Raw genomic sequence first — 11482 nt, forward strand, 5'->3', positions numbered from 1 at the left:
AATTAAAAAAAAAAAACTTATGAACAAGTTAAATATAAAATTAGAGTTAAAAGTTGTTTTCACTGTGAATTAGAGTTAAAAGTTGTTTTCACAGAATGTGAATTTGCTTAAAACGTAAATTACTTTCAACAGCTATTTTTGAGAAGTGGGAACACCCTAAAATTGGAATACACTAAAATCGCACTAAACTAATATAGGTAAGATTATAAAATATTATTATTTTGTAGATGTTTATTTAATCGATAAATTAATATTTATTAATTTAAAAAGTGTGTTGAGATTCAATAAAGGTTAATTTTGATTACATCAAAATCACTGTATCTTACTTATTATGTATCATATTTATAGAATTCATATAAAACAAATCATTATACATAAAGTACAATGTATGTGTATGATTCATTGTAAAAAAAAATTTGGTTAAATAATTCATTGTAAATAAGTTTAAGAATTCAATGATTTAGTGTAAAATAAAATGTATTATACATAATGTTTCTTGTTTCTTAATAATCAAATATTATTCATTGTACCTATACTAAAAACTTTTAATGTATGATGGTGAGAAAATAAACTATACGAACAAAATAGGAAATTTCTTGAAAGCATACCAAAAATGGTTTCTCATTTAAAAGGTGTCATAAAATCAACAATAATAGATCAAATATGTAAACATTATGTGAGTACAAAAGAGATCATTGGTTTTTAATAATCAAATATTATTCATTGTATTTTTACAAAAAACATCCAATGTATGATGATGAGAAAAATCATATAAGCAACATAGGAAATTTCTTGAAATCATGTCCAAAAATGACATCGCATTTATAACATGCCACGAAATCAACAATAACAGACCAAATATGTAAAGCATTATATGAGTACAAAAGAGATCATTTCACGTGCACTAAAAATGATTTGCAATCATGACAACACCGAATTTTTTGAATATAATAAGAAGAATTAGAGATGAGCTTTAACTATATTTAAATTTTAACCAAAAAACAAAATACAATAGAAATATATTTAGTAAACTTTCACAATAAAATTTAAAAAGAATAAATACTTTTACAGTTATTTATTTTATTTCTAATAAACCTTACTAGACATTTTGCATATTATAATTAAGTGGAATATTTAGGACTTTGCACTGTTGAGACAAGACTTAGGCGAATTATGGCATTGTAATAAGTGCAATAAAGACTCATAAAAAACTTGGGAATTATGTATTTAATCAACTAATTAAAGCAATATTAAAAATTACATTTTGCCGCCCTCTCACTATAATTATTGGTATAAATAATAATAAAACTAACAGCAAAAATAGCCCGCAATAGTGCATAACTGAAATTTAAAACTCTATCCCTTCATATAATTTTTAGGCACCAAAATAGAAACTGATTTTATTTATATATATTTCTAACAATCTTTGACTCATTCCTGCATGTTTTATGATATTAAAGCAAAGTAAAATCACATGCTACTTTGTTTTAATCACAATTATTAATAATTTAAAATATTTTTAAGAAATTATCATCAACGAAAATATTTGTTAAATGTCCAACAAGTTAATCCTCCCCCCCCCCCTCCCCAGTCATTTTTCAATAATTAATAATGAAGTAAAAATAAATCATTATGATCTCAAGGTAATTGATATTAAACTTATAATTATTATGATTAAAATCGTAAATCAAGATAATTAAATTATCTACACGAGAACAACACTGATGTTTCATAGTTGACATTACCGTGCAACTCTCTCGCGATTTTTTTTAATTTTTTTTTACGTCAGATCACGATGATAATAATAATAATAATAATAATAATAATAATAATTACACTTCAATCTCTAATATGTTAAACTTGAGCATACGAATCCCCTCACATACTTTATTTAAACTACCCCTCGAGAACAACACTAATGTTCCATAAGAAAATAACTGACATTAAAAAATATACAATAGGATTCTCACTTAATTCTTGTTTTTCCTACCCCAAACAACAATAACGACAAATAATCATTATTATGCTTCAATTTCTAATTAATATTAAAATTGACAGTATAAATTCTCATTTATCATATACTTTAAATTCCAACTAAATTACACCACGAGATTGAAAGATATTCTCGTGGGATTTATATTTTTCCTACTCCAGACAACAACAACAAAAATAATAATAATTACGCTTCAATCATTAATTATATTAAAATTGACCATATGAATTCTAATTTATCATATACTCCAAATTCCAACTATACCTCTCGCGAACCACACTAATGTTTCATAAGCAAATAGCTGGCATTGAAAGATATTCTCGTGGGATTTATGTTTTTCCCACTCCAGACAACAACAACAAAAATAATAATAATCACGCTTCAATCCTTAATTATATTAAAGTTGACTATGAATTCTAATTTGTCGTATACTCCAAATTCCAACTATACCCCTCGAGAACCACACTAATGGTATTCTCGTGGAATTCATGCTTTTCCTACTCCAGACAACAACAACAAAAATAATAATTACCACGTTTCAATCCTTAATCATAAAACTAAAATTGACTATATGAATTCTAATTTGTCGTATATTTCAAATTCCAACTATACCCCTCGAGAACAATGCTAATGTATCATAAGCAAATAACTGGCATTAGAGAGTATACACTTGTATTCTCACGTGATTTTTACTTTTCCTATTACATATCACGACAATAACAAATAAATAATAATTATTATGATTCAATCCCAAATATATCAAAATTAACTAAATAAATTCTCACTTATCATATACTCCGATTAACCCCATCCTAGCCTTAGGAGGACCACAAGAGGGGAAAAAAAAGAAAGAGAAGTGGGAGAGTCATAAGTATTTTTACAAAGTAAAAAAAGTAAAGGGGGAGATTTGGTCAATAAATTTCTATTTGTACGTTACCTTTTGGTCCATTCTTTTCCCTCTTCCTCTTTTTATATTTGTTGTTTTTTGTTCTCTGTTTATTGTTTTCACCCAATTCATCCAATTACATAGCTGTGGTGACATCTCCTCTGGTTGTGGGGTTTTTTCTTGGGGGGTGGTGGGGGCAGATGTCACCATTCTTTTATCAGCACGAGAAAATCCCACCTTTCTTTATCACCATTCTTCCCGCTCCTTATTGAATTTCGTCTGTTTCTTTATCTGAGAGGGAAACTGTGTGTATCTCTGTGTGTTTTCGTGTGTGAGTGTGTATAGAGAGAGAAAGACAAAGGGTCCAAAAAAAAGTCAGATAGATGTCTAAAAAAGAAGGGGAAGATGAGAAAGTGAGTTTAGAGAGTGAAAATGTAGAGGTAAAGAGTGAAGAGGTAGAAGTAGAAGGTAGAAAGAGTGAGGTGAATGTAAAAGGGGAAGAAGGAGGAGGAGGAGGAGGAGGAGGAGGAGGAGGAGTAGTTGTGGTGGTGATGGATACTCCAGAGAGGAACAAGAGCCAGATCGCAACACCCATTTCCAAATTTGAGGTATGTTTACTGATTTGATATCAGAAAGCGGTCAAAGTTTGAATCTTTTGGTAATTTTTTGAATTTTGTTTTGGGGGGAAAGGGGATTTTGGGCTAATTCATTTGAGGGTTTTGGTTGCTAGTTACTGATTTGGTTTATTCTTGATTTTTTTTGGAATTTATGGTGTAGTTGTGTTGTGGGTTTTGATGGTTGATGCCTGATTTGTTTTGTTTTGGGTTTTTTGAGAAATGGGGTTGTGTTAATCTTGCTAAATAGTTCGATTTCATGTTTTTGTTTTTGTCTTTCTTCTCATTTTCTGTCAGTTGTTGAGAGACACTGCTTCTGGAAAGGTTTTAATTGTGAGGTTAGATCAAAATTTGTAGGCACCAAAGCTTGCTGAAAATAACTGTTTTGGAAAATGGAAATGGGATTGAAGTAAATTGAATGAAATTTGGTTTCTGCTTCTGTTAATCCATTGGAAATTACACTTTTTGGAGAATTGGGTCTCTTTTTCCTCTTTATTTCTTTGTTTTAGATGTGTTTTCTGGTGGTGATTTTCAGTGTTATTGTAACATGATTGACGAATTCTTAGATTTGCTATCTTCCTGGTGTGTAGAATGCTTCAAGACTTGGTTATGTTTTCTCTTTTTCATTTTCTAAGTTTGCATGTTTCACTAATTTTGTGATTTGGTTGCTTGCTGTATAGGTGTTACTTCATGTGTAAAATAGAACTTCTTTCTTATCTATTCTCTAATTTCTAACTACTTTTTTCCTTTATCGCATGCTTAGCCTTTCCGCTTCTCTTGTTGGGATTCTTCATCTGTGCCTTATAGTGTCATAGTTCTCCTTGCTTCGTAATTGGAAACATTGTGATGTTTTACCTGGGTTGTTCTGTCTCGATTCTCTGCGGAATCAACCATTCGGATGCTGTCTAATCCCCAATTGAATTTTGTCCACATTTTCATCTTGCTTGGATTGGGTTTTCATGATTTCTATTGAGCTATGGTGGATTTATTTCTTCAAGAAGGTTAAAAGTAAAATGAAATGTGCAGTCACCATGTTCATGTCTTTGCTGGAAATTGACTATTTTGCTTGGATTGCTCTTATATCTCATTAGGTGCTCTAATTAATTTCCAGGTATTGTTGGATAGCTTGCATGTGCCTCTAATTAACTAATGAAGCAAACAAGCTGCTTTAGTATATGATTTAAGAAAGAGCAAGAATGAAACAAGTTCATTTTCTTTTGTGCACATTACTTGGTCTGTATTAACTTGAGATCTTTTTTGTTCCTTTTGCATTAGGATCAGATAAAGTTTTTTTCTGAAAAGGCCTAGCTTGCTGCATGGTTGAAATTCTGAAATCCACGTATTCATGAAATTATCACTATCATTTAGTTTTCTCTCTTGCAATCTGAAGGTCTGCTTTTTCCCTCTATGCAGGAGTCCCCTTTTTCTAATTTCCTTAACAACCTTTCCCCCATCAAACCAGTTAAGGCCGCACATTTTCCCCAGACACTCAATACCCTTAGTTTTGGATCTATACCGTCTGTGTTCACCTCACCCCATGTCAGCTCCGCAAGGGAATCCAGATTTCTAAGAAGGTAACGAATGTTCACTCTCTCACTTGTTTTGTTGATTGTCTATCAGGCTTTTTTTCTTAATTTTGTTGTTTTCTCCAGGCACCTGCTCTCAGATCCATCAAAACCAGAATTTGCTTCTGATAACAGTGTTAAAGTTGATAATGATGAAGCTATGCCAGATGCTGTTAATAGCTCAAATGAGCCCAAGGAAAGTTTTGGTTCTCAGAATTCTGTGGTTGAAGCATCCAATGAATGCTCAAAGCTTGCCGTTGAGCGAACTCTAAATTATGAGTGCAATGATAGTCCCAGTACTTTACCTACTGGGAGCTTTAGAGGTAAGAGTTTGTCAGAATTTGCAGGCAGTTCTGTGACATATGTCCCTTTGGTACAAGGCATGTCTGGAAAAGGTTTGCTTAGATGTGAAGTTAATACGGAGGGGAAAAATGAACTTGATCCAAATAAAGAAGCTCCAGGATGTGATTGGGAGAATTTGATTTGTGATGCTACGGATCTACTGATCTTTGACTCACCTGGTGACCCTGAGGCTTTCACTAAAGCAGCAGGTCCTAATTTGAGGCACTTTGGATTTGCCTCAAATGAAATGCAGAACATGCAAGTTTTTGGTCAGGCTAGTACCAGCGAATGTGGTGGAGATGGAAGTGAAACAGAGAAACCGTCTACTCAACCTGGGGACGAAACCCAAGTCAATGAATATGCTGAGAACCAAAACATGAAACCTGATTCTTCTCTAACAAATGACGGCATGGGTGTGGGTCAAAGTGAAAGAACTGATAATGAGGTGAGGAATTGCATTCTGCATAGTAGTTTATTATGCCGGTGCTTTTATTGTTTTTATTATATGAGATGGCCACTACTTTATGTGGCTGATCAGCTGTTGGAGTTCCAAGCATTTTCTGCTTTTCTTTTTCTTTAATTATGTCTTTCTATGTTACAGCTCGTGTTCAACTTTCTTGACTACAAGTTTACTTGGGAGAACCATTGTGTATTTTGTAAGCTTGGAACTGATTTTATGAGTCTCTAGTTGTCTGGGACCTTGACTTTGTCACAGCTTGAAAGCGTTTGACTGGTTCCCGATTACTATGAGATGCAACATATTTTAGCTTTTCACCAATTCAAGGAATTCTTGGTTATTGCAATCATTATTGATAGAATATGGGGAAAGTAGTCAAACATAGAGCATGGGGTTTATTAGCTAATCTTAAAGTTGTTTATTTGTCTGTTCTAGTTTTTATCAGTGCTAGCTTTATTAGTTGCGAGCATATTTTTGCATGGACTCTCCAGTTCTTCATTTTTGTGATCTTGATCTGTTACTGGTTTTCTATTTAGATGGTCTCTACTCTATACCGTGGAATGAGAAGACGTTGTCTAGTTTTTGAGATGGTGGGATCTCGAAGAAAGCATGTAGATGAGGGTTCTGGGTCTTCAGCTGTGCAAGACACTGATGGAAACCTTGCCTGCAACGAGAAGCAACTAGTACCTTATAAGGCGGTCAATGAATCTTCGCGATGCATTTTACCTGGAATTGGCTTGCATTTAAATGCCCTTGCAGCATCTTCAAAAGATGGTAAAGTTGTCAAGCATGAAACTAATGCTTCTGGGAAACAGCTTTTAATTACGTCTGGCTCAGCTGTCAGTCTTCATCCTTTAGTTGCTGGTCAAGAATCAATGAGTAAATCACAACCTGAAACCTCTAGAGAAATTGTACCTTTTGAGAATAGTGTACCTCTTATGGAGGATGCTAGCCTGGCACCTGGACATGTAAATAATGAAGAGCTTAGTCAGACTAGTCCAAAGAAAAAGAGGCATGTTCATCCTTCTCCCTTGTGATCATGTTTTGTTTTTGTAATCTCTTTTTGTGCTACCATTATCTGATTATAAATTATTTTTGCAGACGTCGATTGGAACCTGGGGAAGGTGAGGCATGCAAGCGCTGTAATTGTAAGAAATCAAAATGCTTGAAACTGTAAGTTATTCTTCTTCTTTTATGTGCTAATCTTTAGTTTGTACTCAATTTTCATGCCATGGGTTGCTTATCGAGTATTTTGATGAGCCGGCAGTTGTTTAATTAGCCTTTTTCATTGTGGTTAACTACGGGGTTGTTTGGTTAGTGAAAATTGTAGAGATCTATAAGTACATAAGTTGTAATACAGTGACTAATTATCCCCATATTTAGTTAGTGCATATGCATATCTTATCGACACGTTTGATTCAATGCCTCAAAGATTGGATATAAGGAGTAAAATATATAACACTTCTTTGATTTTTAATTGGATAAACCTTGTGACAGACAATATTGTTGGTCTGTAACCTGTTTATCAGATCAAAGAATTATCATTTATTTATGTGAAAATAATTAAACCTCTCAAAAACCCTACTCCATTTCTTGCATTCAGAAAATAATTAACACCCTCCTGTCCCTCCATGACTTCATCTATCGAGCCTTCAGAGTCTTTCAAACCCTACGAGCTTAAATCCACTCTCTCCGGGCACAAACTCGCCATCTCTAGCTTCAAATTCTCTCTGACATTGGCAAACTCGTAGCCACCTCTTCTATAGGCTAGAAGTCATTATTAGGAGTGCATACACAGTCCACATATAATAGGAGTACATACATTCCTCATAAGTTATGTGTGTATTATTTATGCGAGAAATGAAAATGGCAATCCAATGTTGGCTTAGTTGCAGTTCTATGTCAAGATTATTTCTTTCGTAAAAGAGAAACCAAACAAACCTTATAAAGAAAAGGCTGCTGTGAGTTTTCATGCTATACAAGCATGGTCTGAAGTTGTAATAATGGGTTCTTACAATGTTACAAACTTCTTGGGCATAGCAATCTTTATTCAGTTTTGTGTTGATGGACCGAATTATATCTGATGTAGCTCTTTTGTTGGATGCTTTTCGTACATCTCTGAATTTGAGATGACGAGAAATGCTGAAAAACTTTTTGGACATGTGGTTACTACCCCTACCATCTGTTGTAACCCAAAAGAGAAAAATAATTCTGAATTGAGATGTAACCTGTGTTTTGGCATAGTTAAAGTGGAAATTTGTGATCTATGTGATTTAGACCTTAATAGAAGATATAGGCCCTCTATATCAGCCAAACATTCTTTATTATGTTGCTGTAGTGACAATGTGATTACTCCATCTACAAATTTAACATTCCTATTTACTTCTATGCAGTTACTGTGAATGTTTTGCCGCTGGAGTCTACTGTGTGGAGCCATGTGCATGTCAAGACTGCTTCAACAAGCCTATTCATGAAGATACTGTCCTTGCAACTCGCAAACAGATCGAATCAAGAAACCCTCTTGCTTTTGCTCCTAAAGTGATAAGGAACGCTGACACTATTTCTGAAACAGGGGTGAGGAAAAAGTTCTTGGCTTTCATTGTCAGATATTTGTTATTTCAAAGTCGCGGATAAGTCATATAACACAAGTAATTTAATTGCATTGCAGGATGATTCCAGCAAGACTCCTGCCTCAGCTCGTCACAAGAGAGGATGCAACTGCAAGAAATCCGGCTGTCTGAAGAAATATTGTGAATGCTATCAGGTCTTTCTTTTTTTATATTTACAAGTTGCATTGGTTATGCATTTATTTATACATCAGCTGATAGGTAAGTGCTTTTGTTCTTGAAGGGAGGGGTTGGATGCTCCATCAATTGCAGATGTGAAGGATGCAAGAATGCATTCGGCAGAAAGGATGGTAAGTCTACTTGGCTACTTCTGATAATGGCTTGATTTTAGTTGTAAACATTCCCCCACTACCCAAAACCAAAAGAATGATTAAAGGGAATTGCATACTCATGCCTGAGAAAAAGAAAGAGGGTTTGCCCGTTGGTTCATATCATCTTTTTAGTTTCATTCAGTTGTTGTGACCTATGAATGTAGTTTGAAAATCTACTATTATGATTCAGGTTCTATTTTCATAGGCACAGATGGGGATGCTGAGGAAGAGGAAACAGATGCGTGTGAAAAGAGTACTGTCGATAGAGCTTTTCACAAAAACCTATTACATAGTGATGTAGAGCTGAATCCAGATTCCACCGTCCCTGCTACACCTTTAGCATTTAGAAGGTATGTCAATCATTGAGCTTTTCAAGCAAAGTTCCTTCTTTATGCTTTTCATGTCATGTTATCATTCTACTAAGTTAGCTGATGAAAAACTTTGCTTTTTAGACCACCAATGCAGCTCCCTTTCTCGTTGAAGAACAAACCACCTCGATCATCATTTCTATCTATCGGATCCTCATCTGGTATATTTGCTGGCCAAGGGGTCGGAAGGCCAGACTTCTTTCAACCTCAGCCTCAGCCCAAGTTCGAGAAGCCATTTGAGTCAATTCAAGAAGATGAAATGCCTGAGATACTCCAACAAGGGGGGACTAGCTCTCCAATCAGTGGCATTAAGACAGCTTCTCCCAATAGGAAGAGAGTTTCTCCTCCTCATTGTGACTTTGCGAATTCGCCCGGTCGTCGAAGCAGTCGCAAGTTGATACTGCAATCCATTCCTTCATTTCCTTCCCTCACTCCCAATCCTTGAAGATCATCATCCAACCCAGTAGGTGAATTTTGGAAGGAAATTTTTTAATATCTTTATTGTTGTAGTTATTAGTTTAGTTTAGTACACCTTCATGGACCTTTTGAGCCCCCTCCCCCTAATGCTTGTATAATAGCTTTGTTGTTTCTTAATAACATTGTCTTGTCCTTAATAATGAATTAAAAATTGTTAATGTACTTCTTGTGTCATATTCTATAGTTAGTAATACTTGCTACTTGAGGTGAGGGTCTTTCGGAAACAACCTCTCTACCTCCATGAGGTGGGGGTTACATTTTTGTACACTCTACCCTCCCTCAAAATACCAAGAAGAGTGATTTTGTATGCAACATCTAATATGAGTGTTTCATATTATAGAAGTTGGGCCTTCAAACAAGATGTTACTAAGGCCCAACAAATAGATGCCTTGCTTGTTCATGCTATGTTCTCTTTACAAGTACACACCTTTTTCTTTAACATCCCCCACAATCATTTGTTTTCCTTGTGTAATTCTATTCACATCTAAGTGTGGTGGGCATAATTATTGCTTTTGCAGTTCCCATCTTTTGACTCACTGTAATTCTCATCTTTTCGGTTTGGATTTATCTTATATTCACTGACAATATAAGGAATCTATACATTCTCACTATATTTTAATAAATATGTACAACAAGTTATCTACCTCATCTTCACCGTTACATATATATCTCGTGTAGATGATCTAATAGTATAACAATCCTTATATTGTCGATATATAGGCTAAGAATGTGTAGCGCCATATATTTGTTGGAAATAATTTCTGTATCTTTTGGGTACACACTATCCTCCTCAGACGATATGTTGTTGTAATGTGTGGCCACATGATCACTTTAATTTTATCTTTGTTTCTTGTCTGCAGTAGATAAATTGTATGAGATGGATGAAGAGAATAGTCATTTTTCAACTTTGTGTGTGCAGAAAGCACAACACAATTATTGTACCATTGCATTCACAAGCTCTTTTCAGACTCTTTAGGGCTAAGGGTGTGTGTGGAGGTGGGGGGTGGGGGGGGGGGGTCTATAGCTGGCCAATATTATATCACTATACAACAAAAAACACCATTTGGATTCTCATCTTATTCAACTAGGTCCCATTTTCATTACCTTTTTCCCTCTGTCCAAATTAATGTGTTTATACACATTTCTTTCAAAGAGGTTGGTAGAAAGATGTTAAGTATTATTGATTGATTTCCTTATTTTTGTATTAAGTTAGCAAAAATGACAAAAATGTTTTGGATTGGCTCAAAATAGTTTCTAAAATATATTCTTGAGCAATTTTGATTTTTTAAAATTTGTTGAAATGAACACTTTTAATTTCCATCGAATATTTGAGAGGAATTATGGATTTTTATTTTAAATAAAAAACACGAGAAAAGTTCCATTAGATTCGAGAAACTACAACACAAGAAGTTGCATTAGCCACCAACAACATACCATAATTTGCAAGAATTTCACATCAAAAAATTGCATCATACTTTATAAGAATAGAATAAAAATAATAGAAATTGCAAAAGTTACACCTCTAGCTAAATATAAACGTTAACTAATTATTCCTTCTTTTTAAAAATCCAATTCCATTAAACCTAATCGTCGAAGTTTGTTAAATATTTGATGGAGAACAAACATGTTCATTTTTGAAAACTTAAAAGAACTACAAATTACTTAATTAATAGTATATTTTAGAGAAAACTTTAAACCTATCCTAAATATTAAACATCATTTTTTTTTTGTTATTTTCTCAAGTTAGATACATGAGAATTGAGATACACAATTTTTTCATACCATATATATAATGATATAAATCATATAATATACACTTCTTGCATCCCCCCCCCCCCCCCC

The 11482-nt window shown here is 34.0% G+C and overlaps 1 protein-coding gene across 2 annotated transcripts; it reads left to right on the forward strand.

Annotated features, from left to right (window-relative positions):
* The first annotated feature begins 3001 nt into the window (after window positions 1-3001).
* On the forward strand, window positions 3002-9814 carry LOC125851837 (protein tesmin/TSO1-like CXC 2). 2 transcript variants are annotated; one of them, XM_049531574.1, is made up of 10 exons: window positions 3002-3487; window positions 4907-5067; window positions 5146-5845; window positions 6394-6869; window positions 6959-7030; window positions 8251-8431; window positions 8526-8621; window positions 8708-8774; window positions 9001-9145; window positions 9248-9814. In XM_049531574.1, the coding sequence occupies exons 1-10, from the start codon at window positions 3263-3265 to the stop codon at window positions 9606-9608; spliced, it is 2484 nt and encodes an 827-aa protein (XP_049387531.1). In that variant the 5' UTR covers window positions 3002-3262; the 3' UTR covers window positions 9609-9814. The 2 variants fall into 2 exon arrangements, with proteins under 2 accessions (XP_049387531.1, XP_049387530.1); XM_049531573.1 differs by having other exon boundaries at window positions 3003-3487; window positions 8986-9145.
* Window positions 9815-11482: the final 1668 nt, after the last annotated feature.

Source organism: Solanum stenotomum, unplaced genomic scaffold, assembly GCF_019186545.1.
Source record: "Solanum stenotomum isolate F172 unplaced genomic scaffold, ASM1918654v1 scaffold30406, whole genome shotgun sequence".
Lineage (NCBI taxonomy): Eukaryota > Viridiplantae > Streptophyta > Magnoliopsida > Solanales > Solanaceae > Solanum > Solanum stenotomum.